Below are 17,535 nucleotides of genomic sequence, written 5' to 3' on the forward strand. Positions count from 1 at the left end.
ATATTTCTTGTCATTTTGATGTTAGAATCATGCATCTAAACTGAACACTGATCCTTCAAGCTAAATGTAGTAGATGCCCAAGAAATGAGTCAAACTAGAATTATGGACGTTTATCTGGTATGTTTCAGAAAACTGGAGAGACAAGCTGTGAGTACCCAGGGCTCTCCATGATTCAGATTTAACCTTTAATATTAAAGACAACTGTGAACCCAGTGTCTGTTTAGTTTAGTTTTATATAACCAAATCCTTAATGACCATTTTAAATTGTTTATTGAGTTGTTTTCTTTGGCAATTTTATATGAGTACAAAATGTACCCCAATTAGTGCAATGGTTCACTTCTCTAATCTTTCCCCATGTCCATTAATCCTCCCAAGCTCTTCTGTGAACCCTTTCTCACATTTGTGGCTTCCATGGTATTTTATTGTTTACTTATTTGAAATGTGAATTTAGTGAGGATCAACTGTGTGTCCAACAGTTTGAAAATATCCATCAGAAATCTTGTGGGATCACCACTGGATATACAAGTAAAATGATGACTACCCCACACCCCACCCCCAGAACCCATTAGTAGTCAATAGTTCACTAGGGAGTCATAGTGACCAGTAAGTCCCTCCCTGATCCCTGACCTATTCATAGGCCCAATTTCATGGTGTCTCATTGGAGTAAGGTACAGGCACTGATGGATCATGACTTGCTTTGGCTGTGCCATGTACAAATGGTCACAACATTGATCAGAAAAGCATTTTGTAAAATAATGACTACATATGAATGGAAGATACCATGAAAAAATTGGAAAGTATATTAAATGTAGCCCTGATTCTGGAGGTTCATACTCTAAAAACAGTGGATTTCTAATCAACATCAGCCATTAAACCGAAGAGTCAAATAACCAAAGTAGTATTTTCATCAATAGATTTCATGACATGACATGTGAAAGAGAGGGGTGTGGTACTGGGACATTATAGACAAATCATGAAGAAAGCATGGGCCAATCGTAAGATACTTACAGCACAGAAAGGGCTCCACTAGAATCAAGTGAAATGAAGTCAGCATCTAGCAGACTCTGATGCCCAGAGAGTAGACACAAAAGGTTGTTTAGGAAATAACTCAAGCAGCCAATACTGGCATGAACTGGAGTAATCAGGTCTAGAGAATTCTCCCAGAGGCTACTTCAGCAACCAAACAATGAGGCACAAGGTCATAGAACAGCAAATAGCAGCATAGCCCAAGAAGTACAACTCAGTGGTCCTCTAGTACTAAATTACATACATTGTCCACCAGACACTTCAGGATTAAGACAGAACTCAACACAGATTACATGACATCCTTTCCTTCTTCTTAGTTATTAGTTATAATGAATTAATTTCTCTCTCTTTTTTTCTCTCTGTTCTCTTTTGCTGTCTCTCTCCTATTTAAGTTTCCTAGAGTTAAGTTTTTTTTATTACCTTCTTGATATTTATAAGAACAAATATATTTGAAAAGCCACCCTTCCTATAATTATATTAAATGAATAATTTAGTGCAATGAGTGCTTGTTAAAGTCATTATTAAACGTATTTAAGACCTACTAAATGTTCTATCATGGACAGAACAATACATTCCATTTGCCTTTTGCTGTTGTCAATTTATGGGACAGGGATGATACTATTAAAATAAAATATTTTTGTCACACTAAACCATTAACTATATTCTAATTATAAATACACTTGGGGTGCTTTAGAATACTATGTACAATAGATATTAACACTAAGTTACAGTACAGTTATTACCACTGGAATTTTAAAGGTGTCATTTGTAATCTTAGAATTCAAAGATTTATATTTTAGTATTGTTTCCATCTGATAAAACAATAAGAGTTTATAGGGAGCTTAAACTTGACTTCTGCGTTTCGTACTTTCCATATATCAAATTAAAAATGATGTACATACTTCTGTCCTGTTTTCCAGGCATACGTTAGTGTCCCAGATCATAATTGTTATAACAGTCAGCAATTACTGCTTAGTAACTAGTGTAAAAGTTATTAATTAAGTCTTCATATATTTGATGAAAAATGATTCTAAATAGAATTTTTCTACATTCTGGTTTCTCTTCAGATCATATAAAATTTTCTCCTTCTACTACATAAGAGATGTCTTCAAAATATTTCTGTTTTAGAGTAAAATAGGTTTATCAATAGACATAGAAATGACTTTTCTTATTATCTGTTGATAAAAAATTTGGTAGCCTATCAGTTCTCAACTCCCTCCAACAAAGTGTCCTAAATTCAAATTATCTCTACACAACAACAACTCAGCTATCAGCTCAAGGTCCTTATAATGCAAGTCAATAGTTTTAAAGTTGCCAAAAATGTATACATATTAAATTTTAGAAGCACAAAGTGTTTTAACATATTCTAACTGTGAAAAAGGCTAAACTCATTTCTCACCAGATCGCCTGTGTGCATTGCCATCTCTGAAAGCCAGGGACACAGCTTGGACATTTATAGGTGGCAATGATAACATACATAGAAGGACAGATACTATGAAGTGTACATTTTCTCATCTTTAACAACCTGAAAATGTACCAAGACTATGGGAAAGGTTGAAAAAAGAAGATGAAAGACAGGGTGGAGTAAACATTAGGAGATGGAACTTGTCAAGTGGTGTTTTAAACATTAAAAATAATCAAGGGTAGACTTCCCACAACTGTTCTTAAGCTAAGCCTTGAGGAAGAAAAACAAAATGTGAATTAAAATTGAAAAGGGAGAGGAAATACAACAGTAAATAATATATGGTAGGAAACTATCTGCAGCCCAGGGTGTGGAAACAAAATAAGAGTGACACATTGGAAGAAACACAGACTTTGTGATTTTTTTTTTGCTTTACATTATTCTTCAACTAATAATGAAACTACATAGTCAATTGCCATTGTATTAAAACCCTACCAGACAAGGACACAAAAAGGTGATGCTACATTGACGTACATGATCACTAAGTCCAACAGATGACAAAATGACATCGGGGCATCATATATGTCCTGAATCAGAATTAATTTATAGAAGTATTAAAAACTTTGTATATTTCCTCTTTAATAGTATTAGGTTCTTTTTCCTCTAAGAAGACAGTGATATAGAACAGAGATATTATTGGGGTTGGATTTTCAAATGAGTCCCCCACATTGCTTTTCACATAGCCTTCTTATTCTGAAAGGAGTAAATGAAAAGTTTAATAGGTATTGTCTATGTTTGAAAAGCCAAGTGAACATATGATTTTTAAGAAATGGGGACAAGAACTTTCAAATGGTTTGTGCTATATACTTTAAGATTTGTGTTGAGGAGTTATTCTTCAATGAGATTGGAATGCCATTATCATTAGTTGTCAGGGAGAATAGGATGCCATATAGAAACCTGTCACCTGAAATGGTATAATCCATAATCTCTATACTCTGGTTTTGTATGTTAAGAGCTGGGTAACCTTGAAAAAGTCAACATGTTATCTCAGTTTAGCTTCCTGAGTTTGTAAATAGGACTAAAATAATATTTTCTAGTTCCTTTCTACTAGTTACTTATTAATATCAAATGAGATAAACAGTTGAAATCAGTTTTGCACAGTGTTGAGTAATAAAGTACAGATTTCAGCAGCATTGAAAACTGAACAATTTCAGGATTCTAGGATTCATCTTGGAAAGGATAGTTCAGGAAGGCACCACACAACAAATGTTAGACACATCTGCTTTTCACAAATTAGGGGTTTAATTCTTATACCCACTTCTCCAGGTAGCATCTTTATTAAATGCTAATTCATAGATAGAAAAACTTAAATACAAACAGATTAGAAGCTTGGCCAAGGTGAGGTTATGAAATATGTATGAACTCTGGAAATTGAATTCAGGTCTGTGCAGTTAAACAACTATATCTCACAGAAATTTACCTATTTGTTCAACTGCTTCCAAGCCCTGAGAAAACATAGTTTTAGTAGGAAGTTAGAAATGATTTCTCCAAAAAAAGCAACCATGGCATAGATAGCTTTATCTCAAAGGTAGTTCTGTCCTGCTTTAAGCATCTTCAAGATTTCCCCCAGAATTCATTAGCCAATGTGGTTCCAAAAGACATCCTCAGAGCCAACATTCACCCCTTAGATTCTGTTTAATGTGTTCTAGCTGCTTGTTTGCTGTTCCATAAATCCATTAAGAATATAATTTCTTGAGACAATAGTTATATTAACATTTTAATAGTATATTCTAATATTGTGGAACTAATGAAATAACTAATATTTGGATATTGAAGGACAATCACACGACAAAGTCATTAAACAAAGGAAAAGGGGAAATTGAAGACAGGAAGAGAGAATAGGAAAAATTAAGTAAAGCAGGTAGTATTACTTGAAATCTCAAGTGCCCTGGGTGTGTAAACTGTAAGAATTTTAAGAGACAAAGAAAAGGTGAGGGTAACTAAAAAATATCTCAAGATTGAAGCTTGTATCCAGAACAGAAATTTCAATTATTTATAATTCTTTATACAAAGGTATGTATACACACCACACATGGAGAGAGAGAGAGAGAGAGAGAGAGAGAGAGAGAGAGAGAGAGAGAGAGATTAATGAAACCAGACATCTAAGAACATAATCGCCAGCTGTAACTAAAATTTAGCCCACAGGACTTGAAGTAACGCAGTTTATATGGAAAGTGTGCACCTGTGTCTCAACTCCTTCCTTGCAGTCTCTCATTGCCCAGACCTGTTTTTTTTTTCAGTCTAGAGAACAAAACTTTATCTGCCCTCTCTATTCTCTCCTTTCTCTCAAAACTGGTGGCCAATATCTTCCTATGGCTTGAGAGAAGCTTTCAAAACAGTTCAGTCACCATCCTCCAGGATTCAGGAATGGGCAAGTAAAAATCACAATGAAAATTACACAGCATGCAAATTCTATGTCCATAAGTCATGGTAGGGGCCATGTTATCATGCGGTGAAAGGCACCCAGCATTCGAGGTCTTGACTTGTCATTGACAAGTTGTGCAAGTTTATGTTACTCGGCCCCTTTGTTCCTTCGCCTATGTAAAAGTGAGCAGAGCTCCGATAAGGCTGCTGTGAGTCAATAAATGAAATTATTGTAAAGCTCTCTAGTTGTAATTATTTACTGTGCGTAAGAAATATCACTAGGATATGTAAATGTCTTCTGTGCATGAAAGAAGTTTAAATTAAAGAATTAAATTTGATAATTATCCTAAATATTAACAATCTGAACCTTTGTGGAAACATTTGTCTTCTTGAGTTTCTTAATTACCTATTCTTAAAGTAATGTGTGTGAAGGGAGAAAGAAAAATTGGAGTGAGAAAAATCCTACAAGGGAAAAATCTTTGGACCTGGAAAGTCTGGGTAAACCTTGGAACTTTACCCTGATGGTTAGGTGGAGCAATACTACTAAGACAGAGTAACAGAAAACGTATGAGAAAATGAGAGGAGATTGACCCTGTGGGAACAGAACTTTGAAAATATTCAAATACATAGGTTCTGGATTGCTAATGTTAGACACCCCCCAAGAGCCAGGGCCTGCCTTAACTGCTTCTTACCAACTAAATGTTTGCACCTCCTCAGTAAATGGGACTCCTCATTATCCTGTATTAATTGGAGAAAGGCAGAGGCAGGTGGAGGTGATGGAGTTGGTAAGGGGTCCTGTAACTTTCAGAGGCGCTTTTCTTGCAAAATCTCCTTAGCAAGGATGGAGGTGACGTGTGGCATTTACTCAGAACTACTAAGCGGGTAATGAAGACAGGGATATGATAGGGGCTTTTGCATTGCTTTACAAGATAATTTACCTACGGCATCAAAGAGGAACTAAACTAGAGAATAAGTCTTAAAAAGATAACATCAATGAGTTCTTTGGTTGGAGAGAAACACTCTGAATAAGATTATGCAGGTGCAGATATTTGGCAATAGTTGATATTCTTTTTATTTTAGTTATTGTTTAATTTTGTCTAGACCTCTAAACACCAACTTGATTTCCACAAGAATGAAACTAAAAATATCAGTAGAAAAAATAATACAGAAATTGAGATGGTGGTCAGAAAATGTAAGTTGACAAACACTTTGAATCCCTGACTTTGGTGGTTTGCAACCAGGAGCTGAGTTTACAGCAATTGCTTTCAAGTCATCTAGGGAGGACAAATCAGTGGGACACAGTAAAAGAAACGTTCACTAGCATAGAGAAAGCTCCCTATTGAGATTTAATTGCATACATAACTGGTGTCCTCCCAAGTGTGAAAATGCTGTAGCCAGCACATCAAACAGCATAGTACTTACCAAGTAGAGCAGATGTATATGGAAGATAGGTGGAATACCAACATGCACCAAGTAGCATTGCTTATTATTAACTAGAGAAGTATGTGAACACCAAACAAATCCATTCTCGGCTCTTAAATACTTGGGCCCATCACCTAATGTCTTTGCATTGAAACTGAAGGGGTTTCCATCTGCAAACATCTGTCTGTGTTAAGGGATTACTGGTCCTGTATTTGTACATGGGACTTAAAGGAATACCTTCTTTTTTCAAGTACTTTCATTTGCATGCTTCCCTAACAAGTATTAAATTAAACTTGACTCAGTGGGTACATAGCTAACTTTAAAAACTTCTTTGAGATTCATGTCCACACAAGCACAAAAGCTTGGCAAAATTCATAAAGAATACAAATAACAAATACAAATGAAGTAAAGAATGGTGGGGCATCCCACTACCCGAATCCATTTCCAGCTGGGATCATATAAATGAAACTCTTCTTGAGGATTAAAATGTAATGATGTAAGCAGTGTCAATAATTCCAATCTTCAGGAAACATTGAGTGTACAGATTTTGACAGAAATCTTTCTCAAATGAGAAGTGAGGCTGCAAAACATTTGGTTTGCATATACTTTTTACATCTGTGAGCTGTCGGAGTGAGATTGTGCATTCCCAGCAGTTTGCCGCTACCAACTTGACGGGAGGGAGGAAAAGGAAAGAAAGCAGAAAAAAACAAAACCTAAATCAAAAGGCATTTTCATTTTCATTCTTCTCAAAACTTGGGAAACCAAGCTTACTGTATTTCTAGTTGCTTATCAGCCAGAACCAAGGCTTAATCCTCTCTGTAGACCTTGTCCCAAGGAGAGAGCCCAAAGCCAGGCACCTCCCTCACTTCAGGTGCTTAGGAAAATGCAAAAGGCTTCAGTGTTTCAAAGCCACACAAGTATGTGCAGAAGGAAATAAGTGTACAAGAGACGGCATTTGGCCCCTCATCATCTAGGTTAACACTCTTGGTTTTCATTAGCAAATATAGAAATCAACATAGCTCTCCCCGGCATTGAGAAGTTCATCTTACTTTACTCTTTGTATTATACCACCCAGCTAATATAAATGGCTTTTCTAGTGTGTGTGTGTGTGTGTGTGTGTGTGTGTGTGAGAGAGAGAGAGAGAGAGAGAGAGAGAGAGAGAGAGAGAGAGAGAGATTTCTTAAATCTCAAACCCTAGGACGTGTGACAAACTAGGCATGAAACTATGGGGGAGGAAAAATTCAGAGAGTATCTCAGGACAACTCCAGCCTGATCATTTTCTGACCCTCCCTGCCTGAAAAATTTGAAGTCTTGGGTCTCTAAATATTTATTAGTTAACAATCACATGTGTTCTCCAAAAGCAACAAATTTTTCTGGAGAAATAAATAAATGTAGTTTCTATCTCAAAATAAATAACTCAAGTGCATTTGGGGGTTTTGGCAATAGCTTCCATGGGATAGAGTCAAGTCCTCCAACCTTAAGACTGTGTTATCAAACAGATGGTCATATAACACAGTTTTAGTGTGCTATTTCTCCTTTAGAAAGGAAGAAAGGAGGGAAGAAAGAAAGAGAATGGAGGAGCGAAAAAAAATCATTCCTACATGTCTGTCTCCTTTCAGTAAGTTCTCCTGTTTGTCTGCCTTAACATAAAAGCACACTACACAGAGTTAATAGAACTGCTCACTCACTATGGTTCACTGCACTCTGGCCCAAGAACTTTGAATATGAAGAAAAACCCTTTCACTTGGACATAAGTCAAGAGATAAACTTATGAGATATTGTCTGATACGGTTTAGAACTCACTTCTGAGAGTCAGGCTTCTAACTTTGCAAGCTTTTTGTCTTCGTGTTTACCAAGAGCTCTTACCGAGGCTTCAATTGACCTGGACTTTAATGAGGCTCCCAGGGAAAGCCCAGCTTTCAAGTGACTCACCTTGGTGTGTTGAATCTTCAAGTCGGCCAGAGGGGCAGGGACTGCAGGTTGTGCAGGGGAAGACATTGCTGGTTTGGCTCCTGGAACACAGGTGACAGGCTCAGCAAATTGGTTCTGAAAGAGCACTAGCTAGCTTCTTTTTATCAGCAAGCACTAAGGGTAATTTGCATATTGGGATATGATTGGATGGGCAGACTCAGGGCAGGGCATGAAGGGCACTACTCACTTGTAACACCTAGGGCTGGGAGCCTTTGCCTTTAAATCTAAATCCTTTAAGGAACCTGCATCTCAGCCCTTAAGTTCCATCTGGAGACTGTTCACTATTTACAGATGAATTAATTTACCAAGCCAAACCTGTGCTAAGGGTGTGTATGCAGCTGCTTCAGACACTGGAAGCCAGTTATTCTTTCTCCTCCCCCCCACCCCCTTTCCTTTTCCTGCTTTGTTATGTTACTATGTAACTTTTTCTTCTCTAACAGACTCCGGAAAAAGACATTGAAATGAAGAGGAGTCTAAAGAGACCTCTGTTCTCCTAAGGCACTGAGGAGCAGAGGACCACAAATCTGCCTGACATGGCAACCAGCAAATCCATTCTTATTCCACCAGATCAGGGTGCTATCAGGGAGAAATTGTCCTTTTGCTAGACTCTATCTTCCCCAGCTTAAAAAAAAATCCACCAAACTCATGTTATATCAGAATATTCAAATTGTTTTTGTTCTTTTTGGTGGGAACAGCAAACTGTGCGGGACTTTTCAGTCAAAGTTCCTTGTTACTCACAGACTCTCAAGGAGCATTATGCTGAAGTCAAATGTGAAAATTCATTTAAAGCGAAAGTAATGTCTGATTTGGGAAGTGCCTGCGCCTGTGAATCCTTACTCTAAGCAGTGTAGAAGGAAAGAATGTAAATATCACCCCCTAAGAGTTTGAATTCTGAATGTTTTGAGCTGGGAACTTGGTGAAGGACAATTTTTAACGCTAGCATTTTTCATTTTAAATACAATGCTTCTTTGTATTGAAGCTCCAGCACAAGATATGGAAGGAACAAGATAACATTCTTAGGATGCTCTGTTTAATAAGAATCAGTGATAACTTCTTTGTAGTGAAATTGTCACCTGCCCTGCATGGGGACTTAGCTAGGAGGAGGAACAGAGACCTGGGGAATATATTTCTCTTTTCACCTTAACTGAGCTTCTCATTTTGTAAATACAAAGAGGAATACAGCTTATGGTCACAGACCTCATGGGATAAGGCTGGAATTTTACCTCAGGCAAAGCACCCCAAGGTATTATTCCTCTTTTCCAGACCTACCTTGATATTGATAGTATGATCCCCACATAGGGTCAAATTCAGTTTGGGGTTTTCCAGTGAATAGTTACACACATGGAAATTATGGTTAACCTTTTAGTCATCCGAACAGGGAATAGCGGACTTTTTCTTATGAAAAGTTTTAGCGAACTTTTTCTTAAGGGAAATCTTCCCAGGACATTAAAATGAACAATAGACAACACGTATATGAATGCTCATTTTTATCAGAATTGTATATGTATAAAATAGCAGGCAAGCCAGATCCATGACATTGACTGTTTTCTCTAGATTGAATTGTCCTTATATACCCTGCTCATCTTGCCTAAGTCCACATAGGAACATTTGTGTTCTTCAAATAGCCTCTCTCTCTCTCTCTCTCTCTGTGTGTGTGTGTGTGTTTCTCTCTCTTTATCCCACCCCCTTATCTTTTGGAAAAAATTGAACTGTTTTCTCTTTCACAGATGCTTTTTGAGTTAAATGTGCAATTTCTCAACAGCTGTTACGTAACACACGGAGTACTTCTCAGGCCAATTCCCAAACAGCTGTGTTTTGCAGACTCACAGTTGTTTGTGGATTCAAAACTGGTTCATTTGATGTCTAGAAGGAAAAAAGCACAGGCTGCACAACATACTTGACATACCACCTTACTCTCTGAATGGGCACATCATTCATTGAACTTTTTTGGATAATTATGTAATAATGTGCTCTTCAAATGAAGCATTATGCATGTAGCTAAAGGAAACTTGGGAGACAGTTACCATGCCTGTCCATTTGCTTTCCCAACCAGTCTACCAGTCCTTCTTCAAATTTACTTTGTTGGGTGAGAGGATCTTTTCTTTTCTTGAAACCACAAACCTGACAAATGTATTTTTGATGCTAAGTTTTTTAGAAAAGTTTGTTTCTGGGAATGGTTATATAAGTAAAAAACTGTTTCTTTTCTTTTTTCCCTTACAGATGAAAAACTAGCTTTTGGCAAAATAATGGGTACCAAGTAGGTCTGCTTCTAGACTGAAGTCAGAGTTGGGTATTTTCATCGTATGCTAGAGCTAGTAATTTAACATGGGGTCCTCAGTAGAGAATATTTCATCATTTTCAAGCTAAATTATATATATATATCATATACATATACATCATATACATATACATATATATATATATAGAGAGAGAGAGAAGATAAAATGATATTAAGATGATAGTTACATGATTGCCTCCCACTCTTCACATGGCTATCTTGTTTGTAGATTTGTTTTTCAATTAAAAACAAGTATGTGCAAGTATGAAAAGAAGGTATATATTCATGAATATAGGCACATGGAGGAGACCAGAAGAGAGTGTCAGATCTCTTGATGCTAGACGTACAGGTGGATGTAAGTCCTCTGACATGGGAGCTAGACATAGAGATCATGCCCCTTTGCCACAGTAGTGTTCACTGTTAGCCAATGAGCTATCTCTTTAGCCTATGAAGTATGTTCTTATAGCAGTAAAGGCAGAGACTACAACATCTGCTGTCACCAAAACCAACCTCATCAGACTGTACTTCTGTCCATGGATCCTTTCAAGATAAAGTCCCTGACAAGGAACAAATCTCTTCCTCCCAGGAGTAGCCGAGCGTCTTACTAATACAAATAATTCAAATAATTCAAATTAAAATGAGGTTAGTTAACAAAAATTGACGCAAGTGAAAATGAATTTTTCTGCAACAGGCCAAATACTTGCTTCCCCTAAAGCACACATGCTGAACTTTTAAGGGCAGTGGCAAGGAGTGAGGATGTGGGGTCTTTGGGATGAAGAGGGTGGTGAAGGGGAAACCCATTTGTGATTCTAGGGATTGATCCCATAACATTTTGCACACTAAACAAGCACTCAACCAGTGACATACAGTCCCAGTGTCTCCTGCCAGTTTCTTTTACATGAAGATCCAAGTTGAAGTCTGGAGTCTGCTACCATCTGACAATGCTGAATTCTGATGGAGGACTTCTGGCCTCCATACCTTTGGGAAAGAATTTTTTTTGTTGTTTGTAAGTTTTAGAATTTTGTTACAACATCCCAGAAAGACTAAGATGACTTTTTTTTTCTTTTTCATGATTTTAAGATCTTGGATGGCTGATGGGAGCTCAGAGTCTCACTCGGGAAGGGGGATGGTTCATAGACCTCATGCCCCACCCCTTGAGTCCCTGCCTCCTTCAGCATGGTTAAGTTAACCCTGTGTTATATATGCCTTTACACTGCAAGACTATAATTTTGTCTAATATAATATAACTCTTGCTCATATGGAGGGTTTAGGCTTTAATAAATCGTAAAAAATTAGCTCTTGCTTGTGCTTGAACATATATTAAACTAATTTTATGCATTTGTGGCCTAATTTCTGCTTGCTTACTATTCTCTATTTAGCTATACTTCACCACCTCTTGTCTCTGGCTTTTCACATATTTTCTCATTGCTTTTCTTTTTGTTTCTTGGGACTAAGTTATGGCACATATGTCTGGCATCTGATACAACCCGGGTACTTACTAGATAGTAAGGTCTCTAAAATTAACTGTGGATTAAAGACCTTATAACATAATTATTTGAGCTTAAGAAGTTTTTGGCTAAACCTGTGGCCCAAGGCTGTCTCCTGGAACTTGGCTGGCATGCACTTAAAAATGACTTTGCCAACACAACACACAGTGTCTTATCTATACTTTCCACTTTATTTCATAATAGTAGGTAGAGAAAATAAAACACTGGACACACCGAACAGGCCATCTGAACTGGGATACTGTATTTGTAGCTGCTCCATGATTGCTAGATTTATGTTATGCATAGATGACCCTACAACATTGTCATCTTTTTACTAGAAATAATTCTCCTTCTCTGCCCTCATAACTTAAGTCCCATCGGCTCAGCCATTGGAATGGAATAGTGAGCATTTCACTGGGATAGGCACTGAGCTCCAGGAAACAGAGCATTGAATCAGAATTGAGATTTCAAGAAATAGTTAGGAACGGTGGTCTTTCCCCACTTTTATGATTTGCCAAACTCACTACCAGTTAAATGTAGCATTTGTAGAACATTTAAAACCCACGAGAATATAGCTCAACAAGTAGCTATAAAATGGAAAAAGAAAATAACCACCACTTGCATATGGAAACTGGTCAGAGCTTCACTGTGTTCTGGGTCCTCCCTCAGTATCACCAACCCGTTTTTATTCTTTCAGCTTACCTCTACTCTAACTTGAAATGCATGCAATTATTTAATCCCTGATTATTTGAACTTGTCATGAATGAAATAAATATTCAAATATTTGCACCAGGGAATTACATGGTATAGGTTACTTTGTTGGTTAATTTTTATCACAGAAAACGTTTTTTGTTTGTTTGTTTGTCTTTGTAGAGAAGCCTATCCTCAAACTCAGAAATGGATAAGTTGTCCTGCAACAAATGGAAGCATAGCACACACAGTTTATGTTTCTGTTAAATAAGTTTCCAAGCTCGAGCACAGAGAATTTATAAATTCAAGAGCACTGACTCTTGTTCTGTACCATTTCCCAGAGGACAATAATATCACAGGAAAAACAAATTAAATGTAAACACACTCAGATCCTTGGTCCACATACTGTTGTTTAAAAATTTTACTATATGAGAACAATCAAATATATGTATGTTAGGAACATATATCACAATTTTTATCTATCTATCTATCTATCTATCTATCTATCTATCTATCTATCTATCTATCTATTGTATGAATATTCTCATGTTCTCCTAGTTGAAGAGAGAGTCCCAGACTCAAGTGTTTCCTGTTTCATACTCCCTAATAGAGTAATTGCTAGAAAAGAGTGCAGGCTAAATGTCCATTCAGGATATTTAGTATCATTTTTAAATTTAAAAACTGATACTTGTTCTAACAAGTCATACTTTTGAAAAAAGAACGAAAACAATTTTTCAAAGGACATAGAGTGTGTGTGTGTCTGTGTGTGTCTCTCTGTGTGTGAAATTTGTTAATAAATTAGAAGAGTACAAATGCATGTGTACATAGAAATACCTATCCATTTACTGTGAAACAAAGAGAATTTTCCAAGGCAGCCAAGAAGAGGAATTTGGGTGCTCAGGTTCAAATCCATCTCCCAGAAGATAGGTGTGTGATGGTTGTCAATTACACCTAAAACTTGCCTCTTTATGTGTGTCAGGATGTTTTTTGGAAGAATTAACTGTGGGAGGGGGTGAATATCTTTCCCTAGAGAGATATGTAACTTCTGTGGTGGACCCAATACAATGATGCCCGAGAAGAAAGCCTCTGTTGTTATTGGTCCCTGCCCATCTTCACTTCCTGCTGGTGATTACACTGTATCTGTCTTGGAGAAGCCCTGCTTCTCCCATCCTTGGATGACACCAGTACCAAGCTTCCCTTGACTTCCAGTATGGATTAAAAGCTCGTAACTCTCTAAAAATCCTCTAGGACCTCAGCACCAGATTGGGATGCCTAAGACATCAAACCTCATGGATTGAATAAATCTACTCGCAGTATGTATTCATTATTTCTATTTTGTTCCTCTGGAGAATCACATCTAATACAACAGGGTTTCAGAATATTTGAGCAATAAAGGAGTCAGATGAATTAGGACATATGAAAAGGTGACTAGAGAAGAATTAGTCATTGATCAGTTAATGCATAATAAACCTTATAGCTCTTTATTGGCTGCCTGTTCAGAAAATGGCTGGGTTAATGAGCATAGGGCCTTCTGACACCAAAAGGTGAGTCCTAAGAGTTAAAAGTTAGACAGAAACAGGTTTCAAACCCCTGAAAAGTAACTTAGGCAGCTGTTATCATTAAACTCAAATATCAGAAGTAACAACTAGAACAGAGCCACTAGAATATAACTAATATACAATCCAAACGCATGTGTTGAAACGGCAGAGTATTTTAAATTCAACCCAAAGGGTATGTTTAAAATAATTAAGACTGGTGGTTTATTTAGTTTTCAAACAGTTGAAATTACGCTTCAATGTCTGTTCTACTCTGAGTATGAGTTGTCTTCCTGTGGTGGTTTGAATAGAAATGGCCCTCATAGACCACAAGTTGTAACTGGAACAACTGGAAATGACATGGACTTTTGAAACCTCAAAGCCCATTCCAAGTTATATATACCGTCCTCAAATGGCCAAACATTCTAACTCTTTCCAATCATTTCTACCAACTGGGCATAAGATATTTTCATATATGAACCCAAGGGTTGTTCTCATTTAAATTACCATAGCCCCAAATGCAATTGCAAAGGTTTTGATGTGAGATTTAACTATCACAAACAAAAGCAAAGTGACCAGTGAAAAGAAATGCTGTGCTGCTCGGTTGAAGCTGCTGGTTGAAGGGGCGAGAGCAAAAGAGAGAGAGGGCTGAAATCCAAAAGGTGTAGTGAAGGAAAGTTATGGCCTTGGTTTCTCTCCTCTGGAGGGAATGAGTGCTGCTCATCGCTTTACTACCATCCACTGAATTTTATTTCAGATCTGGTTTTGAAAAATTTAAATTCTATGGTCATACCACTTGTATAACCCCAATAAAATCAAAACGGTAAGAGAAAACATCCGTGTTGGTGTCGGACAAACTTACAAAAGACATGGGAAAATAACACATTACTACACGGAGGCTCAAGTTCAGAGATGCCCAATTTACCTTCTATCCTCAATGATGATATGAGTCACTCCTCATAACTGAACTTTCCCAACCCCAAACAAAATCCTTATGCTAAATACTCTATAGGACACGTTAAAATGTTGTGGTTTTGGAGTTCCGATGTTTGAGCCAGAGTCAAATTATCTTGGGCATTTTTTTTGCCCCACAAACAACAAATTCATTGCTATTCATTGCCAATTGTCTTGTATGACCTGACAGCTTTTAGATTTTCAGGTAAACGCTTTCTAAATGTATTAAATATTCCACCAACCTCAGAATGTCATGAGACTCATAGGAAAGCCTTCACACTTTGCTGTAACTGTCTACATGATGCACCCATCAATTTTTTGTAGCAGTTTTCTTCATGAATGAAACATTCTATCCTTCAGGGAAGCACCTTATGACAGAAGGTAAGCCATTCAAAAAAAAAGTCCAGGAAGTACCTGAAACTGACCAGATTCACCAGGCTCCCTCCCTCCCAAGAGTAAACAATACAAAGTACTGAGAGTCACTCCTTGACAAGCCAAGCTACAAAGAAGACTCTCATAGAAGAAAAATTGCTTGGAAAAAACAAAAATCAGCCAAGTTCCTGGAAAATATTTAGAGCAACTCAGTCATTTGGAAAGGATACTTTCAAATTATTTAACTGCCAGCTTGGTGGTCTTTGATGCTAAGACTGTCTTTATCTCATTTATGCTCCTGTAAGTATAGCCATTCCTTGATGACTTCCTGTGTCTAATGAAATTTTTACGTAATGTCTTTCAGAATATATTAATTAGTAATCTGCCACCAAATCACATCTTACAATGTTATCAGATCATGAGAGTGCATATCCAATTTGCTGTAACTACCTACATGATACACACACCCATGTTGTCTTTGAAAAACACTTTATGACTTCCTTTGTTCTATAACTATAAAATTTATGAAACCACTTTCACGTCAAAACCTGTTACTTGGGGAAACTGAATCCATGTTTCTGGCCCACGTCACTCATTTTAAACTCAAGAAGAGACATATAGTTTTGGAAGTAAGAATTGTTTCATGTTGACCAATTTTGCTCTTTAATATGAGTCACTTAGAACTGTCCAGTCAACTGGATTGTAGCCAGATATCATAAGCCCTGCATTCCTAATCAAGCATATTGTTTTCTTGGGGGGACAATTTTTTCTGTGGCTCAGAGATCCCTTGATTTACCAGAGAGCTTATCAGTTTATTCTGAGGTTGTTGCATACCCTTTTATTTGTTCATTTATTTATCTTTATGTTCAAAGCATTTGTGTTCAGAGTATTTCTTTGCAGCATCTTGCCATTCTGCTCTGCTATTTCTCCAATTCATTGTTTTCTTGTGGCCTTTATTGCAAGTTGCAGCCTAGCAATACATATGAGCTATTGATTATAAAGATGCCAAAGATAAGAGACTCTTTCTTCCATTAACTCTACAGGGTGAGGATGCCAATAGGTACTCCCCAAGGAAGTACAGTAACCACATAGGGAAGCCCAAGGCAGCATGCCTTCTAGGTCAGAAGGAATCAGTTGACTGAACCAGGAAAACACGAACAAGGGGTACAACTGAGGCAGAGTGGGAGGAAGGATTTTGGAGGGAAGTCTAAGGGAAATTTTTCTTAAGCAGGAAGTAAATATGCTCCCCACCCAAATTCTGTTAGCTGGCTTTGAGAAGACCTTAGAGAAGAACTGCCTTTTGGGATTCCACCTTGTTTTAGGTTTGACAGTCATGTTCATTCAATGTGAAAATTCTTGGAAATAGTGGGCAACATTTTGTATTCTAACATTGGTTTTATAAAGCCAACAGTGTTTAATAAAACAAAATAGAGTATGTCCTATGGCTCGTTATTATCATAATCATTACTATTATTATATTAATATTATTTTTATTATTATGCCTGATTTAACATGTATGTATTAATGTGAATATAAATATTTTAGAGTGATTTTTAAATTTGTAACTATGGCATTAATATATAGAGAATAATGTCTGTCTACTGGTAGTTGCCCTGTAACTGTTTCTTTTGAAAAAAAAACTGTTTTTAAGGTCCTTATATTAGTTAAGCCTAAAATATAGACATTTAAATGTTCATTCTAGAATTTGTGACTGAAGAAAAATGAAAAGGAAGGGAAAAATGTCAAATGTCATTTTCAATTTAAGTTTTTGTTGCCTGCTTTGCCTGCTTGGAGGGTTACAAAAAGCAGCAGGTAGACAGCTGACCTTAGCTGGTGTCATTTCATTGTAAGTATAAATTAGATTCCTAGCTGCTTTTCAGTATATTTGAGGCAATAGCTTATATGTATGCCATGAATTTTAAAGGTGAGACAATTTGAGCAACAGAACTTTTTGATTATTATGTTTACTACAGA

At 37.0% G+C, this 17,535-nt stretch overlaps 1 protein-coding gene across 2 annotated transcripts in view; it reads right to left on the reverse strand.

The window, feature by feature from the left end:
• The window catches only part of LOC114623391 (retinal dehydrogenase 1), a 132,027-nt gene that overhangs the window by 38,118 nt on the left and 76,374 nt on the right, over positions 1-17,535 (reverse strand). The window contains exon 2 of one of the 2 annotated variants that reach the window (XM_028770063.1): positions 8,207-8,286. In XM_028770063.1, coding sequence (XP_028625896.1) covers positions 8,207-8,272 — 66 coding nt within the window. In that variant the 5' untranslated portion in view covers positions 8,273-8,286. Of the gene's footprint in view, positions 1-8,206; positions 8,336-17,535 lie in introns of those variants that run through there. The other variant, XM_028770062.1, reaches the window with a different exon arrangement.

Source organism: Grammomys surdaster, unplaced genomic scaffold (assembly GCF_004785775.1).
Source record: "Grammomys surdaster isolate TR1022 unplaced genomic scaffold, NIH_TR_1.0 198, whole genome shotgun sequence".
NCBI classification, from domain to species: Eukaryota; Metazoa; Chordata; class Mammalia; order Rodentia; family Muridae; genus Grammomys; species Grammomys surdaster.